The 16448-nt window shown below is 54.7% G+C and overlaps 1 protein-coding gene across 2 annotated transcripts in view; it reads left to right on the top strand.

Moving 5' to 3' along the window:
- DIP2A (DIP2 acetate--CoA ligase A) overlaps nt 1-15124 on the top strand; it is a 107607-nt gene extending 92483 nt beyond the window's left edge. The window contains exons 27-38 of one of the 2 annotated variants that reach the window (XM_028094740.2): nt 1340-1461; nt 1555-1666; nt 2792-2901; nt 3391-3521; nt 4870-5038; nt 5627-5797; nt 8168-8229; nt 8883-8940; nt 10255-10329; nt 11662-11836; nt 12369-12492; nt 13157-15124. In XM_028094740.2, coding sequence (XP_027950541.2) covers nt 1340-1461; nt 1555-1666; nt 2792-2901; nt 3391-3521; nt 4870-5038; nt 5627-5797; nt 8168-8229; nt 8883-8940; nt 10255-10329; nt 11662-11836; nt 12369-12492; nt 13157-13409 — 1562 coding nt within the window. In that variant the 3' untranslated portion in view covers nt 13410-15124. Of the gene's footprint in view, nt 1-1339; nt 1462-1554; nt 1667-2791; nt 2902-3390; nt 3522-4869; nt 5039-5626; nt 5798-8167; nt 8230-8882; nt 8941-10254; nt 10330-11653; nt 11837-12368; nt 12493-13156 lie in introns of those variants that run through there. The other variant, XM_028094741.2, reaches the window with a different exon arrangement.
- Nucleotides 15125-16448: the final 1324 nt, after the last annotated feature.

Raw genomic sequence — 16448 nt, 5'->3', positions numbered from 1 at the left:
CAGCCCTGGCCTCAGTGTCCGTTATTAATATTGATGGAGCACTGGGAACTTGTAATCTGGTGAAACCCACCAGCCAGGTTAAATGGGACAGTTATTTTGACCCTGGAATTGAAATAGCCTGAGGCTGGTGTCTTGTAGCCTGAGAATGCCAGGTGGGGGCCCTGTGTGCTCTGAAGGGTCTCCAGGGTGTGTGTGTAGGGGGGGCAAGCGTCTCAAGCTGGATTGAGTTCAAGATGGGAGCGTAGGTTTTAAGTGTGGTATAATTCCCCCTAAGACTTAAACATTTAGAAATCTGAAGGAACATTTGGTGGTCACGTGTCATGATGTATAGCTGAGAGCCAGGAGGGATGCCCAGGCCTGAGAACAGATGTGCGAGGAGTTGCAGCCTTCCAAGTTTCCATTTCTCCAAGGGGGCAGACCCCCACCTCATGCTCCCCATCACCTCCTGTAGCTCTGTTCTCCTTGGTGGGCAGACCCCTCCCACTCCCGTGTTCCCTCCTTTTCAGAGCCGGGCAGCCCGTCCCTCAAAAGGTTCCTACTTCCCTTGCTCACCTACCCTGCACTTGGCCCCCGTGCACAGGAATGGTAGGCCTAGTGCTGCTCCCGGGCTGGAGACCTCCTGCCCTCGGTGCCCTCCTCTGTGCCACAGACACACCCTCTTCTACCATCCAGCCTTTCAGGATAGTCTCTGTACATCCCTCATAGTGCTTTCTACAAATATGATGCCAGCAGGTCGGGTCTGGGACTGGGAGGGAGTCCTGCAGGACCAGCCAAGATCGGAATGAAATAGAGTTTATTGAAGGTGTAGAGAGCGCACAGCTATGGACAGAGTGCTTGGGAGACTCTGGGAAGGAGAGAGTCCCATCTTTGTTTGGGGTGTTGGGGGTTTTACTGGGGACTGTGGTATGGTGTGCATGTCCTCTCAGTCATTGGGAGCTGATTTAGGGGATGTTCCTTGGAGCCAGGGGGCCTTGGCTTAGAGATGTCTCTAGAGCTGAGGGTCCAGAATACTCCTTCTCACAGGTCAGATCGTTCCTTAGATGTTACCTATTCTAAAGAAATCACTAACTCCTCGTCCCTTACAAGGGGGACCTACACCATGTGCATGTGTAAAGTGGGGGTGCAGGTCTTAGCAAGAATAGAGGCAAGAAAGCAAAAATCAGATGGTTGTGGGGCCCTTCGGTTTCCCCGTGTCAGTGCCATGTCGGTTTGCGTAGTCGCGGCTTTGTCCGGATGGCGCTGGGCTGGGACGCTCTCATCCGTTCGGCCCTCCGTGGTCCTGCGTGCTGTTCGTCGCGTTCCGCCCGTACTGCCCCTCTCTGACCACGTGTCTTCGCAGGGGTGGACCTCATTGCTGCCTTCTACGGCTGTCTGTACTGCGGCTGCGTGCCCGTCACGGTGCGGCCCCCGCACCCCCAGAACCTCGCCACCACGCTGCCCACTGTCAAGATGATCGTGGAGGTGACCAGGGGCGGGCGGGGGCCTGTGCCGTCCACCGTGTCATCTCTCCCAGGCCCGGGTCCCGCTCACACCTTCAACCCCCGTGCTCTGCAGGTCAGCAAGTCCGCCTGCGTCCTCACCACACAGGCCATCATGCGGCTGCTCAGATCTAGAGATGCAGCCACCGCCGTGGACGTCAGGACCTGGCCGACCATTCTGGATACAGGTGCGGGTCCTCGGCGCCTGCGGTGTGTGCGCTGGCCCCCGGGACACACCACCTTTCCTTTCTTTGTTGTACGGATTCTACACTTGCCACCAAACAATAAAAGTTGGGTGGGAGCAGCTGAAATAGGTGGTGAAGGGCCGCTCGCCTCTGGGCCTCCCTCACAGCGGGTCCCCTGCACCTGCGGGGCAGAGGTCCTTGTCGGCAGCCGGTGTGTCTGCAGACCACCCCTCCTCGTGCTGCTTCTCACGCCTGTGCAGCAGGTGGTCCCACAGCACACACACCTCTGTCCTTTGTCCCGTCATTGGTGAGTGCCGCTGTACCCCATGAGATGCTTGTGGGCCAATAGCAAGGGCTGTAAACCCCTGGACCGCTATGCCTCAAGCCGTGAGGTCAGCCTGGGGCTGAGATGCCCCAAACTAGCAGCACCCCACAGGCTTTGTTGGTGAGCTGTGGTGCACAGCCACAGGGGGGCCAGCCAACGAGCAGGCAGGCGTCCCTCCTGACCCCCGCACCTGGCAGACATCTGCCCTTGCACTCCAGGGCAAGCGGTCAGGGATTGTGTTGTCTGTGGCCACCCGCCCGGTACCCATCTACCGTCCTGGGGAGCTGGTCCAGGGCAGCCGGTGTGGGGCCCTGGTGGCTCAGGAGCAGACTGGCTCCAGACAGTCCTGTTGCTTGGCCAGCTTGCGGCAACGTAGGCTCCAGCCCTTGCCTCACTTGAGTCCACCTCGTGGTCTTACAGGAACGATGAAGCAGGGAGAGCCCTGGGAGCCTGCCCATAGCTCTCGCTGTGGTCGGAGCTCTCACTAATAATAGTGGTTCAGCCACAGGCTCTTTGACCTTTGGCAAGTCCTTGCTCCTCCGAACTCTGGCACTGGTAAATGCACCTCGCCCACTGTCCCTGGCACCACGCACGCAGAGCAGTCATGGTGGGTCTGCTCCACATGACATTTTCCTGAAGGTTAAAATGAGCTTCCCCACGTATGCACATGGCCTGCTGTCTCCAGGCCTCCCTCCTGTTCCGCACGGGCTCTCCCCAGGACTCCCCAGGTACGGATCATGTTTTCTTTCTCCCTTTGAGAGCCTGGAGTAGCGTTAACATTACTGGGGTCGCTGCTTCAACAGATGACATACCAAAAAAGAAGGTGGCGAACATTTTCAGGCCCCCGTCTCCAGATGTGCTCGCATACTTGGACTTCAGCGTGTCAACTACGGGGATATTAGCAGGCGTGAAGGTGGGTCCTGAGGTCATAGCTCTTACTTGCTTCTGCCTCTGACGGGTGGGGAGAAAGGGTGTTGGGTGCAGGTTTACACAGGTCCCCACTCTCATCCACAGCTGGAGGCAACAATAGTGTTCCTTGAAGTTTGTGTTAAATACCAGTAAACCCTCAGAATCAGGTTAGCCCGAGAACTGTGCATATTTTGATGTTTTATGGTAACAGCTAAACTTTAGAATTTATAACTAGCTTTGGGAGCGGGTGGCTTTGATGAGTCTGTCTCCTTACCAGGAGCCAGGAGCTCCATTAAATTTTTTCATCTTCTGAAATCTCATTTAGAAGGTCTTTAGTGTGCCATATCCTGTGTATTATTTGGTTTGAATGGGGATTTGAGCCAGCCATCCTTTAAGGAGGCAACTGTGTCTGGCTGCATGGTTGACAGGCACTGCTGTTCACTTTCTGTCTTCCCTCACATCGCTGACCAGAACTTCCATTTTACTCCTTAAGATGTCACACGCAGCCACAAGTGCCTTGTGCCGCTCCATAAAGCTGCAGTGTGAGCTCTACCCCTCGAGGCAGATCGCCATATGCCTTGATCCCTACTGTGGCCTCGGCTTCGCCCTGTGGTGTCTGTGCAGGTGAGTGCTGCAGGTGGTGAGCAGGTGGTGAGCAGGTGAGTGCTGCAGGTGGTGAGCAGGTGAGTGCTGCAGGTGGTGAGCAGGTGAGTGCTGCAGGTGGTGAGTAGGTGAGTGCTGCAGGTGGTGAGCAGGTGGTATGCAGGTGAGTGCTGCAGGTGGTGAGCAGGTGAGTGATGCAGGTGGTGAGTAGGTGAGTGCTGCAGGTGGTGAGTAGGTGAGTGCTGCAGGTGGTGAGCAGGTGGTGAGTAGGTGAGTGCTGCAGGTGGTGAGCAGGTGGTGAGTAGGTGAGTGATGCAGGTGGTGAGCAGGTGGTGTGCAGGTGAGTGCTGCAGGTGGTGAGCAGGTGAGTGATGCAGGTGGTGAGTAGGTGAGTGCTGCAGGTGGTGAGCAGGTGGTATGCAGGTGAGTGCTGCAGGTGGTGAGCAGGTGAGTGATGCAGGTGGTGAGTAGGTGAGTGCTGCAGGTGGTGAGCAGGTGAGTGCTGCAGGTGGTGAGTAGGTGAGTGCTGCAGGTGGTGAGTAGGTGAGTGCTGCAGGTGGTGAGCAGGTGGTATGCAGGTGAGTGCTGCAGGTGGTGAGCAGGTGAGTGATGCAGGTGGTGAGTAGGTGAGTGCTGCAGGTGGTGAGTAGGTGAGTGCTGCAGGTGGTGAGCAGGTGGTGAGTAGGTGAGTGCTGCAGGTGGTGAGCAGGTGGTGAGTAGGTGAGTGATGCAGGTGGTGAGCAGGTGGTGTGCAGGTGAGTGCTGCAGGTGGTGAGCAGGTGAGTGATGCAGGTGGTGAGTAGGTGAGTGCTGCAGGTGGTGAGCAGGTGGTGAGCAGGTGCCCCTGCACCTTGCCTGCCTGCAGGACTGGAATCACTTGTGTCATTTTGGGGGCCTTAACATTCATTTTTGGTGCCCAGGCAGTCTAAGATGAACATGTGAGTGGGTTCATTTGGGGGTGAAAAGGATCGGAGCCTGAGTTTGGAACTGAGTAAAAAGAGTAAAAATACATTTTTCACTACATATAAACAGTATCCGTTACCAGTAATAGGGAAGAGACTACTTAATTTCAACAAATACTAGGAGGTAGCAACGGATCTCTGGAAGTAGAAAGCCAGAGTCTGCAGCCAGCAGGTTCTGTCCCTAACTGTGACTCTGGATCCTTCCAAAGTGCTTAGACGGAGACCACACCCCTGTGTCACCCCCTGCTCCCCACAGAATTTTCTAGTGAAACTCCCACTTGAATTAGGGCCAAGTTGTGCCCAGTTCTGGCTTAGAAAGAAGTGTCCTCGGGGAAGGAAAGAGGCAGGGATGCAGGTGGCCAGGGCACCTCGTGGGCGGTCCTGACCCCCTCCCTGCACTCTCCCAGCGTCTACTCAGGACACCAGTCCGTCCTGGTGCCCCCACTGGAGCTGGAGAGCAACGTATCCCTGTGGCTGTCTGCCGTCAGCCAGTACAAGGCCCGGGTCACCTTCTGCTCCTACTCGGTGATGGAAATGTGCACCAAGGGCTTGGGAGCGCAGACGGGCGTCCTCAGGGTGAGTGAGCGACCCTGCTTGCTTTCCTTTCAGAGTGTCCAAACCAGGGGCTCCTACTTGTTTCTAAACGGGACCCTGGGAACCTTAAGCAAAGACCCCCAAGATCTGTTCAAGCCATTTGTGGAAATAGAGTAGAGCCACACTGGCTCCATGGTGCTTTATCCCGGACCCCACCATGCTGCGAGCTCCTCGCTGTGCCCCTAGAGGTCCCTCCCTTCCTCTGCACACCCCACACATCAGAGGATGGTGTGAGAGCCAAGCAGGGGTGCAGGGAGCAGAGTGCGGTGGGCAGGGGAGCCAGGGTGGGGAGGCGGGGCCCATACAAGTTCTGAGTGCACCATGGGGCCCAGGGGCCTGGAGCAGGGGTACAGGAGGCCAGGAGTGGGTGCAGAGCTGAGGGGCCCCCTCCAGTGCTTTCATGCTTAGGACCCTGGGGAACTGAGACCACCCAGTGAGACCCAGGGGAGGAGGAGGCTGGGGTTTGTGGTTTGCTTCCCGCTCACCCTGCTCCTGCACCAGGTGCCCCTGGGGGTGCCCCGCCAAGCCTTCCTCAGATGGCTCAGGACCGTTCCGCCACCCCTCCCACAGATGAAGGGGGTGAACCTGTCCTGCGTGCGCACCTGCATGGTGGTCGCAGAGGAGAGGCCCAGGATCGCGCTCACGCAGTCCTTCTCCAAGCTGTTCAAGGACCTGGGGCTGCCAGCACGTGCGGTGAGCACCACATTCGGTTGCAGGGTCAACGTGGCCATCTGCCTCCAGGTAAGGCCTGCTGGGGAGCCCCCCCTCCTGCCGCCCTCCTGCCGCCCTCCATGTGCTGTCCTGCCTTCTGGTCCCTGGTCCCTGCTTGTCCTCTGAGCCTTTTATGTTCACTTCCATATGTCAGTTCAGCCTGTGAGCTGGAAGGTTTTATTGTAAAAGATATTCTAGTCTCCTAGATGAACAAAGGCTCATTTGAAAACAACACGTTCTTGAGCAGCGGCTATTCACTTACCTGGAAAAATCTCTAAGGTGGATACAATATGTAGCTAATTTTTTTTTTTTAAGATTTTATTTATTTATTTGACAGACAGCGAGAGAGGGAACACAAGCGGGGGGAGTGGGAGGGGGAGAAGCAGGCTTCCCACGGAGCAGGGAGCCCGATGCGGGGCTCGATCCCAGGACCCTGGGATCATGACCTGAGCCGAAGGCAGACGCTTAACCGTCTGAGCCACCCAGGCGCCCCTGTAGCTAATTTTTTAAAGCTTATGACATTTACCAATTTTAAATGGAAACATTAATTAACGTGGTGGTTTGTATTGCCCCAAATTCATTTTTGAAACATTAAGGTATTTTACTTATTAAAAGGAAAACACGAAGTTTCAGAAATTGAACAGCTAGAGTATGTCTAATGCTGCTTCAGATGGCTGGCTGTTTTCCGGATTTGGTACTAGTATCTGCATTTCACTTCTTCGTAAAAACATACTGAATGCCGGGCACCTGGGTGGCTCAGTTGGTTAAGCGACTGCCTTCGGCTCAGGTCATGATCCTGGAGTCCCGGGATCGAGTCCCGCATCGGGCTCCCTGCTCAGCAGGGAGTCTGCTTCTCCCTCTGACCCTCTTCCCTCTCATGCTCTCTATCTCTCATTCTCTCTCTCTCAAATAAATAAATAAAATCTTTAAAAAAAAAAAAAAACATACTGAATGCCTTCCTCACGGACACGGTATAGGAATTACGGGGTGTGGAAGAGGCATCCCTGGAGCCCGGGCCTCTGCGCAGCCTTGGTCCTTGGCACCCGGCACACCTTTCCTGGGCCAGCCTGTCCCCGGCCCAGGGCCGGTCTGTCACGCAGAGGCCGTCCTCCTGTTTTCCGGGCATTTCTGCTGATGTCCTCCCCGCCGTGAAGACTCTGCTGGCCTCTCCAAGCCTCAGACCCTCGCCCGTGGCAGGAGGAGGTGGGCTGGGGCCCCCTCCTCACGTCCCTTCCTATTGTAGAAAGTATGACCAAGTGTCAGGCTGTTGATGCACAGTTCAAGGCTGTAAGTGAACACCTTCCTCTCTGCTCAGCATCTAAAAGCCGGTGCCCTCTTTACTCGATATTTGAAGGTGTCTGTACCATTTGTCGGCACGTGGGATGCCACGTAGGATTGCCAGACTCTTAATGGGTTGTTCACATTTGCGCTTTGAGATGCAGTGACGTATTTTGCTTTCTCTTACGTGTGTTTCTCACGTGGCCTGTTGCTTCCTGTTTGTTTCCTGTGGCTGTCTCCTCCCTGTCTCCCTCTGCTGGCATTCTCTGCCTCTGTCAGCCCAACAGGCTGGGAAAGCTGGCTGAGCAGGTACGACCTTGACCTCAACCTCAAGGCACCTCTGTGCTTCCCCCAAGAGTTCCTGTGGCTTCTTGTGAATTCCAGACAAACGCATGTGTCTTTCCTGTCTGACTTTGCTCACAGTGGCTGTTATTGACATATTACAAAAGCTCCTTTGAAACCAAGTGGAAGAGCAAAGCCATTTTCCAAAAGAACGTACAGTCCTAGCATTGCCCGTGGAGGAAGGGCCATGTTTGGTCTCAAAGAAGACACTTGTTTTAACCAGGGCAGACGTGGGTTACACTGTCTGGGGTCTTCAGAGAGTGACGTCGAGCAGAGTGTCCATTTAACTCCATGTTCCTTATCTACTAAATGGGCCCTAATAGCCTCGGCAGGGTCAATGCCAAGTCTCCGAAGAGAGGCGAGAAGGGTGAATCCCCGAGAGAGCCTCTACTCTGCTCTGCCCTTGGTAGAATCCAGTTGGCCGGCGAGAGGCCAGGCCTGATCTGACGGCGTGGCGGAAATGCCCTCCAAAATCTACGGTGGTGTTTCTACCATCGCACGGAGGGTAGGGACCAGCGGGAACACAAAGCTGTTAGAACTGACGAGTAAAATTGTAGGATTTTGCTGGACGCTCCACCTGATGTTGTTGAGCCAGGTAGATGTTTGGATGGAGGGCGTCCGTGCCCGCGGGCAGGCTCACTGCCCCGGGCAGAGCTGCTGCCTTCCTGGGTGTCCTCTGGGGACCCGGGAGGGGCTGTCACGCGGCTGTGCCCGTGTAGAGATGCAGACGCGCTCCTGCAAACCCGATGAAGGGAGGTTCCTCTGCTGCTCTCCTTTCAGGGCACGGCCGGCCCGGACCCCACCACCGTCTACGTAGACATGAGGGCGCTGCGCCACGACCGGTAAGGGCCCATCCACACCCGCAGGGGAACTTGTGTGGGCTGATGGGTCCCGAGCCGACCTCCCAGCATCCTGTTGTGAGCGGCTGGCTGGCTGGGTCCCCTGGGGAGCCTGGGCTGCCTTCTCGGCCCCTCGTGTCAGCACAGCTCAGGCAGCATCCCTGAACCTGTGGTCCCCACCCCTGGAGGGATGATGGGAGTTACCCAACACCTGACATGGGTCGTCGTACGGGGTAGAAAACAAGCAAACCAGCCAATGGCAAGCATGTTTTTCCCATGATACCATTTTAAGACCGGACTTAGCGTTTTCGTCAGTAAATGTGCGCTGGGGGCCACCAGTGTGTCCCTGTGGGTCTGGTCCCTCCCAGTTCCGAAGCTGGGTCCTGGTTCTGGACCCTCAAACGTGGCCACGCTGCCCCTTGATGTAAACAGCGGTGGAGCTTCCTGGGGGTGGGGCCAGCAGGTGGGGGGGGGGTTGGGAGGAGGGTGCAGAGAAAGCTGGAGCCAACCCCTGCCCTGAGTTGGAGCCAGTCAGCAGGCAGTCACTGCTCCAAGGTCACGGCAAGGTCATGAGTCTGAAGGCGAGGCATTGTCCATAGACCAACCTTTATAGTGACAAGCAGTTTCTGATGACCTTTTCCCTTGTTAATTTTCAGGGTACGGTTGGTAGAACGGGGTTCTCCGCACAGTCTGCCATTGACGGAGTCTGGAAAGGTAGTGGGAGCTGGAACTTGGCCCTTGGCGGGTTCCGAGAGTTCAACATGTCCCGATGGACACAGGTCGATGGGGGTCGCAGCTGGGCTGATGCGGAGGGCTCCTCTCCTCCTCATCACTCACACAAGGACATCAGAAAGGAGGGAGGGGCAGAAGCCCAGAAGGAGCTCCCACTGGGGTCTTGAGGCTGCTGGGCCCCTTCGGTCAGGGCCCCGATGCCCCCAGGGGGATCTGGAGAACAGGTGTTCTCAGAGCCAGGGAAAGTTCGAGGGAAAGAAGAGCGCCCGCATGGCTTTATCAGGCGGTGTGATGCAGTGGGGGGATGGCCTGGGCTTCAGGAGACAGCAGGGTCAAGGGCAGGGCTGGGTGCCCAGCGTCGCAGCCAGGAACAGACGGCCCCGATCTCAGGGCTTCCCACTGCTCCTGCAGTGTGCCGGTGCTAGGCCGAGGGCAGAGAGGTGGCCTGTCCTGTTCCTGCACAATCCCAGAGGCAAGAAATGGAGGTTGGCACGGCCCACACAGCCTGGAAGGGCCACCCCGATTCTGCTCCCACACCATTAGGGTCACAGCGACTGCTAGGGACAGGGCAGTGGAGACGGCAACAGCACAAGAGCCTTGTGCCTGCAGAGGGTGACCAGGGTCGGGCTTCTGAGGAGGGACAGCCACAGACATGAGGCGCAGAAGGCTCTGCTGGTGCAAAGGTCCTGGGGTGGGAGTGTGGGCCTTGGAGGGGCCAGTGTGGCTGGAGCTGAGCTGGGGGAGAGGAGGAAGATGGCCATGGGCGACAGAGCCTGCATCCCCATGTTCCTGTGACCCTTGACCCTCCCTCCCATCTGCCTGGAGGTCCCCACTGCCATCTGTTTTGTATGTGGGGACGCCACCAGACAGAACAGGTGTCCGGGTGGTCTGACCAGAGCCAGTGCCCCTGCCTTCCTGAGCCAGCGGCAGGGTAGGACTGACTCCATGTCTTCACGGGTGGCTCCCCAGGCCAGGCTGGGGCTCACCGAGCCGGCACACAGAGCCCTGGCAGTGGCCCATGGCGTGTGGATGGCACCCTATACCTGTGGGCCCCTGCAAGGAGCAGGTTCTCCTCGTGTGGCCTTAGTGAAAGACCCCGGGTGTGGGAGATGCTTAAGGAGACCCTCCTTACCCCTCTCGACATCTGAAATAGGGTCCATTCTTAGGAACTGGGATAATTTTGCTAAGATTCACAATTTATTTTTGTCTATCAAAAAGTCTCTTATTTCTGTGAAAAATCGGTGTCTGATTTAGGTTCGCGTCTAACCCTCCTGATCACTCACATCCTCTTTCCAGATCCTCCCTGGGGTGAAGGTCATTATTGCGCACACTGAAACCAAAGGGCCCCTTGGAGACTCACACCTGGGAGAGGTAAGGTGGGGGGCCGGAGCCCCCACGGTCTCAGCAGCTGCCCCGACTCGTCTCCCCAGTCTGTCCCAGAGTCGGGAATTCTCAGCCGTTTGGGGTCACACATACTTTGGAGAAGCTGTTTTGCTCCTGCCCCTACTGCACCCATTTGTGTGGGCGGGTCCCGCTGGGGTCCCGCAGGATGAAGCCCACCCCAGGGTTTGCTCTCCGGCAAAGGGGAACCTCAAGTTTTGTGGGCACTGGGAGGCCCGAGGAGCTGTCCAGAGACTGTGATTCCCCTTGAAAAGCAGTCCCCGAGGGAGGGGCTGGCTGGGGGCAGACATAGGCTTGGGGGGGGTTGCTCTGTGTCCTTAGGATGCAAGCTTTGTGGGAGTCACTGTGCCGACACAATGTGTCGTGCATGGGAGTGGGTCCTGAGTGACTCGGGGCGGGTGGGACCGTTCCCTGGGGGCCGGGGGCCCAGGCCGCTCTGTTGTGGTGGGAACGTCTCAGGCTTCCAGTTCCAGCCTCTGTGGGCGAGCACCAGGTGGGCACAAGGACCACTGTGCTCTGCTGTGGACAGCTTCTGGGGTCCTGGCAGATGGGGTTCAGGGGTATTTACACAGATGCTGCCCGGTTTGTCTGATGGGGGCCTTCCAGGGGTCGCTCAGTGTCCTGATTGTCCTGACGGCTCCCGTCCGGGGTGTAGTCAGCATGGGGCCGCCCCTCAGCCCTCCCCCTTCCTGGCCAGTTGGACCCAGGCCTGTTAGGGCAACAGTTTGCCCCCAAGGTGGTCATGGAGGGTCTGTGCCAGGCTGGGAACCTGCCTCTTAGGGCAGGAGGCCCTGTTGGCCGCCCCGTGTCCTCTTTGAGATGCCATCTGGGGGGTGTCTAGAACCAGGTGCTCAGTCTGGGGAGCTGACTGTGGGTCCTGGATGGGCCCTGTGTTTAGAAGGACACCCCAGGGGACCCCACAACACTTGGTACCGCTAGCCCGTGTGCGGCCGACGGCTGTGTGGGTGTGTGTAGACTCGGCATGTCCGCAGGGGAGGTTTGGCAGCCATGCCTGCTCTGTCCTGTGAGCCCTCCCTCCCTTCACCTGTCCCCGAGCAGATGTGCGGGGGCTCCCAGAAACCTTCCTAGGGCAAAGAGAGGAATGCTTCACTTAAAGGAGAGAAAAGTTGTTTGCTTGCTTTTCGTGCCTGGAATTTTAACTTCATTCACAAGAGAAAAGAGCTCGCTCTCCCGCCGCCTCTGTTAAGTGTTTCCTTAAGCACTCTGGGCTGGTGACGTCTCCTGACAGTCTGTGTCCAGCATTTGTGATGTGCCAACATTCTCGTCCTCTGAGCCCTGCAGATCTGGGTGAGCAGCCCGCACAATGCTACAGGCTACTACACGGTGTACGGGGAGGAGGCACTGCACGCCGATCACTTCAGTGCCCGGCTGAGTTTTGGAGACACCCAGACCATTTGGGCGAGGACTGGCTACCTCGGTTTCCTTCGAAGAACAGAGCTCACGGATGCCAGTGGAGGTGAGGGTTGCCTCTGGACCCGCCGCACCGGTGCTGATGTGTGTTGGGGTCTGTCCGCACTGCCCGCGAGCCGCAGCATCTCAGACATCCTGCTGGCTCACCTCGCCCTTTGCTGTGAGCTTGTGTCGTGAGGTGTGGGGGGCAGGGATGTGCTCTGGTAGCAGTTTTCTCTGAAAATGGCTATTTTGCCCCTGTGGCTGTCCCTCACTGGCCTTGGGGTGTTGGTGACAAGGCCACCAGGCCCTCCCCACGTGGGACCCCTGAAAGCTGCAGAGTCCCTTGGGCCACCACAGTTTGCCCAGATCAAGTCAGAACTAGGTGTCCCTGCAGATGCTGTTTCATTCCAGAGATGGCACAAAGTATTTTACAGTGTGTGTTCACACCCTGACGTGGGTCTCCTGAGGGGGTGACTGGCCGGCTCACGGGCGGGAGGCTCAGTCGTCCCACATAGCATGACTCGGGGCTGACACGGATGCAGATGCGCCCGGTGTCCCCTGGGTGTCCTTCTGAGGTGTGCGAACCGTGTTCACAGAGCGACATGACGCGCTGTATGTGGTCGGGTCTCTGGATGAGACGCTGGAGCTGAGAGGCATGCGCTACCACCCCATTGACATCGAGACGTCCGTGGTCCGAGCCCACAGGAGCATCGCTGAGTGGTGAGAGCCACGTCCTGCCTGGCCCAGCCCGCGTCCAGCAGCAGACCCCAGACCTCTTGCAAGCTCTTTCCTTACCTCCTAATCAGTCTCAAAACGTGAGGTCCCTCAGTTATCCTGAAGTGTTTCTGCTTTTACTTGAACTTTTTATTTTATTTTTTAAAGATTTTATTTATTTATTTGAGACAGAGAGAATGAGAGAGAGAGAGCATATGAGAGGGGGAAGGGTCAGAGGGAGAAGCAGACTCCCCGCTGAGCAGGGAGCCCGATGCGGGACTCGATCCGGGGACTCCAGGATCATGACCTGAGCCGAAGGCAGTCGCTTAACCAACTGAGCCACCCAGGCGCCCTTACTTGAACTTTTTAATTGAAATGGTTGCGACTCCTGATGTCTTCCCTTGGTGGGGAGCTTGAACTGGGTCAGGCACAGCTTTCAGCATCAGCTAATACTCGGTTCTTATTCAGGGCTTTAATTGGAATAGAGATTCCTAGAAAATGCACTTAGCCTAACCCTTGCATTGTTAGTGACGTTAAGCTGTGGTGTAATGTCAGCAAACGTTTGTGATTTCTCTCACTGCTCTCTTTTTGGCACTGTTTCCCGCATGTCCGTGTGGCCCAGAGGCCTGTGCCTACCCCCCGTGTGACGCTGCCTGTCTTGTCCCTGCAGTGCCGTGTTCACCTGGACCAACCTGCTGGTCGTGGTGGTGGAGCTGGATGGGCTGGAGCAGGACGCACTGGACCTGGTGGCTCTGGTCACAAACGTGGTGCTGGAGGAGCATCACCTGGTTGTGGGCGTGGTGGTCATCGTGGACCCTGGTGTGATTCCCATCAACTCGCGGGGCGAGAAGCAGCGCATGCACCTTCGAGACGGCTTCCTGGCCGACCAGCTGGACCCGATCTACGTGGCCTACAACATGTGAGCGCAGCTCCTCAGCCCTGTGCCTCCCGCGGCGGGAACCGGCAGAGGCATCGGGCCACCAGCGGCCACCAGGAGAAGGGCTCCAGTCCTCCCGAGCGTCGCGCCCCATCTTCCTCTGCTTGTTCAGATCCGTCTCCAGGCTCCCCAAATCTCACTTGGGAAACCGCTTCCTGGACCATCTGAAGAAGTGTCTTGCTCTTGGAGGACATTTAGGAGAGCAGGAATGTCAGTACTTGAACAGAGGGCTGCGTGAGGGGAGAGGCAGGCCCGGCTCGGGGAGGGGAGGCATTGCAAGTGCGCTACTGTGTTGCAAGTTTGCACTTTTTTTAGGCTGAAAATATAGTTCTTGAATTTAAAAATTCAGTTATTTATTCCCACTTCCTATATAGAATTCATGCTAGGAAGAACTTGAGGCCCCTAGTCCGTGTGCTTCACTTCTGTTTCACAGGGAGGAGCTGAGCGAGGGCAGCAGGTCCTGGCTGCAGCCCCCCCCACCCCTCCCCCACCCCTGTGCTCACAGGGCGCTTCCTGTGCTGGTTGGATGTGGAAATGTGTGAGAACGCGTGTGCCCGATCGTCCGCGTTTGTTGTCACTGATCCTCGGGAAGTGCCACTTGGGGCTGTCAGGTTAGATGCTTGCTTTTGGGCAGATAAACCAGCATTTAGTCTTAAACCACTTCCTAGGTTTGTCACTTCATGCTGTTTAGTTAACTTCCTCGTTTTCCTAACACCACCGGATAAGTCCTTCTCAATCCGTGGAATTGTGTTGAATTGTTATTTTTATTCCTATGAACAGACTTGGGGGCATTGGCGGCAGTGCCTGGGGCGTTCAGATCCTCGGTGCTGCTTGCTGAGCACCCTGCACGGGCTCCAGGGGCCGTGGACAGAGCCTTGTCCCCCGACCCTGGACTTCACAGTTTGAGTTGTGTGCCTATAAAACTTGGCCAAACTGCATTCAGTTATTTTATTCAAACCTGATGAAACTGACTGATCTAACATTATAGTAAAGCTAAATCAAAGAAGAGAATGTAAAATCCTTTAGATACTTAAAAGAATTTGAAGCAAAGCTCAAATCTAAGATTATTTTTATATAGCTCTTAAAGAGTATGTTATGAAGTTGTGGGGTTTTGGGGGGATTGAGTGTGGGAAAGTTTATGAATTATGCATGCTTCCTAGGAACAACCAGGTGTTTCCAGAATTAGCCTGGAGCAGTGCCTAACAAAGCTATTATTAATTCTCTACCATTTTAAATTCACCACCAAATGGGCCTGGCCAGCTGGGCCAACTCTCACATCTCTTATTTGGCTACAGGTAGCACGTGCGTATTAGTTCTGTTTGCCTATGGTGTTGAGCTGCCGTGTAATATGTTACAACATACTGGAATCCTAATAAGCCTATTGTAATTATGTACATAATCTGTATAACTTATTGTTTGACATACAGAGGTTCTAGCAGTGGACTAACGGACATTCCTTGTAATAGAGTGACCGGTGGGGAAAAACTACCTAACCCTAATCTCAATGTTGTAGTTTTATAGCAAACAAATATTGTAAAATTTTTGTATTGAGAGGTCAGTGGCAGTAAGACAAAGTGTCTTGTAAATTAAGATTTTAGGAAGCGCATTAAAATGTTTTAAAATTACTCTCTGGGAATTCTGTATATCACACTATAATTTTTTTATATCATTATGTTAATAAAAGGTATTGACTATTTGTAATTCTGCACTTTGAAATGTGTGAAATGTTTTTTAAATTATCCCAAATAGGATGTATTTTATTATGCATTCTTTTTTCTGAATATAAAAGCTTTTATGCTTACAGCATAAAATCTACAAAGCATATTAAAGTGTGAAGGAGAAAATTATGATCTCCTCTCATCCTACCTCTGCGAAATAGCAGCATTCGTATCTGCTAAAAACCCTTTCAGGGATTAATTTTTTCTTTATTAAAATTTTTACAAAATTAGGGTCCTATGCTTTTATATCCATTTTTGTACTTAATAAATTACAGACTTTGAATCTATCACATATATTCTTCTACATGTTTTAGCTGCTGTGTGCCATGACTGACGGTAGGTTTACCCCTGCTGTCCGCCGGTGGTGGGTGACGTACGTTAGCCGCACTGGGTACCCGCCCGTCCGCAATGGCAGTTGCTGTCTCAGACGCAGTTCCTGCAGGGAGAGTGACCAGGTCAGAGTTCATCCCAGTTTGAAAGGCCATGTGGCAGTGACCTCTTTCCAGCAGCCCCTGGTATTGGCAACGGACTCTTGGCCAAGATTAAAATAAGTCCTTGCCAAATTGATGGTCAATTAAGTGTCATATCTGGTCATATTAAGTATGTTTTCATGTGTCGTTTTGATTTCTCATTTGATTCATTCTATTCAGATCTGCCGGTTCTTACTGTGCTCAAAGGTTTTTTGGTTGATTTGTAGGAGCCATTTTATATTAAGGATTATAATGTCCATATCGTCCATACTGTGTCTAGTAGGTCATTTGGTCGATTCTGTTTGTTTTAGTTTAGGTTTGTTTTTTGTTTTTTTTTAAGATTCTTATTTGAGGAGACACATAGAACGAGCCTGAGTGGGGGGTGGGGGGGAGAGCAGGGGGGAGAGCAGGGGGGAGAGGGAGAAGCAGACCCTCCCGCCGAGCAGGGAGCCCGATGCAGGGCTCGATCCCGGGACTCCAGGATCATGACCTGAGCCGAAGGCAGACGCTTAACCACTGACTGAGCCACCCAGGCAGCCCAATTTAGGTTTGTTTGGCTTTTTTTTTAATGTTCTAAGTATTTTATGCTAACTATGGTTACTTGTGCTTAATTTCAGATTATGAATATAGCTGATTTGTTTCAAAGTGATTCTACTAGGATGGTCAGCATAACCATAATCTGCGCTTGTGGAATGGAGCCTCTACTTTGGGTGAGATACCACTGAGGCAGGGGCCCGATCCCCCGCTCGCCCAGCTCGTAAGATGCTGGTCCCATGCCAGGAGAAGCGAGCTGAGAAGACCTGACGGCAGTACTGTCCCCAGCCCCACGGACCACCG

The sequence above is a fragment of the Eumetopias jubatus genome, unplaced genomic scaffold (assembly GCF_037043125.1).
Source record: "Eumetopias jubatus isolate StellerSeaLion01/CBP00866 unplaced genomic scaffold, mEumJub1_p1.0 scaffold_1, whole genome shotgun sequence".
Classification (NCBI taxonomy): domain Eukaryota; kingdom Metazoa; phylum Chordata; class Mammalia; order Carnivora; family Otariidae; genus Eumetopias; species Eumetopias jubatus.
Note: the sequence above shows the minus strand (reverse complement) of the source record. Positions and strands in the feature narration are given on the sequence as shown.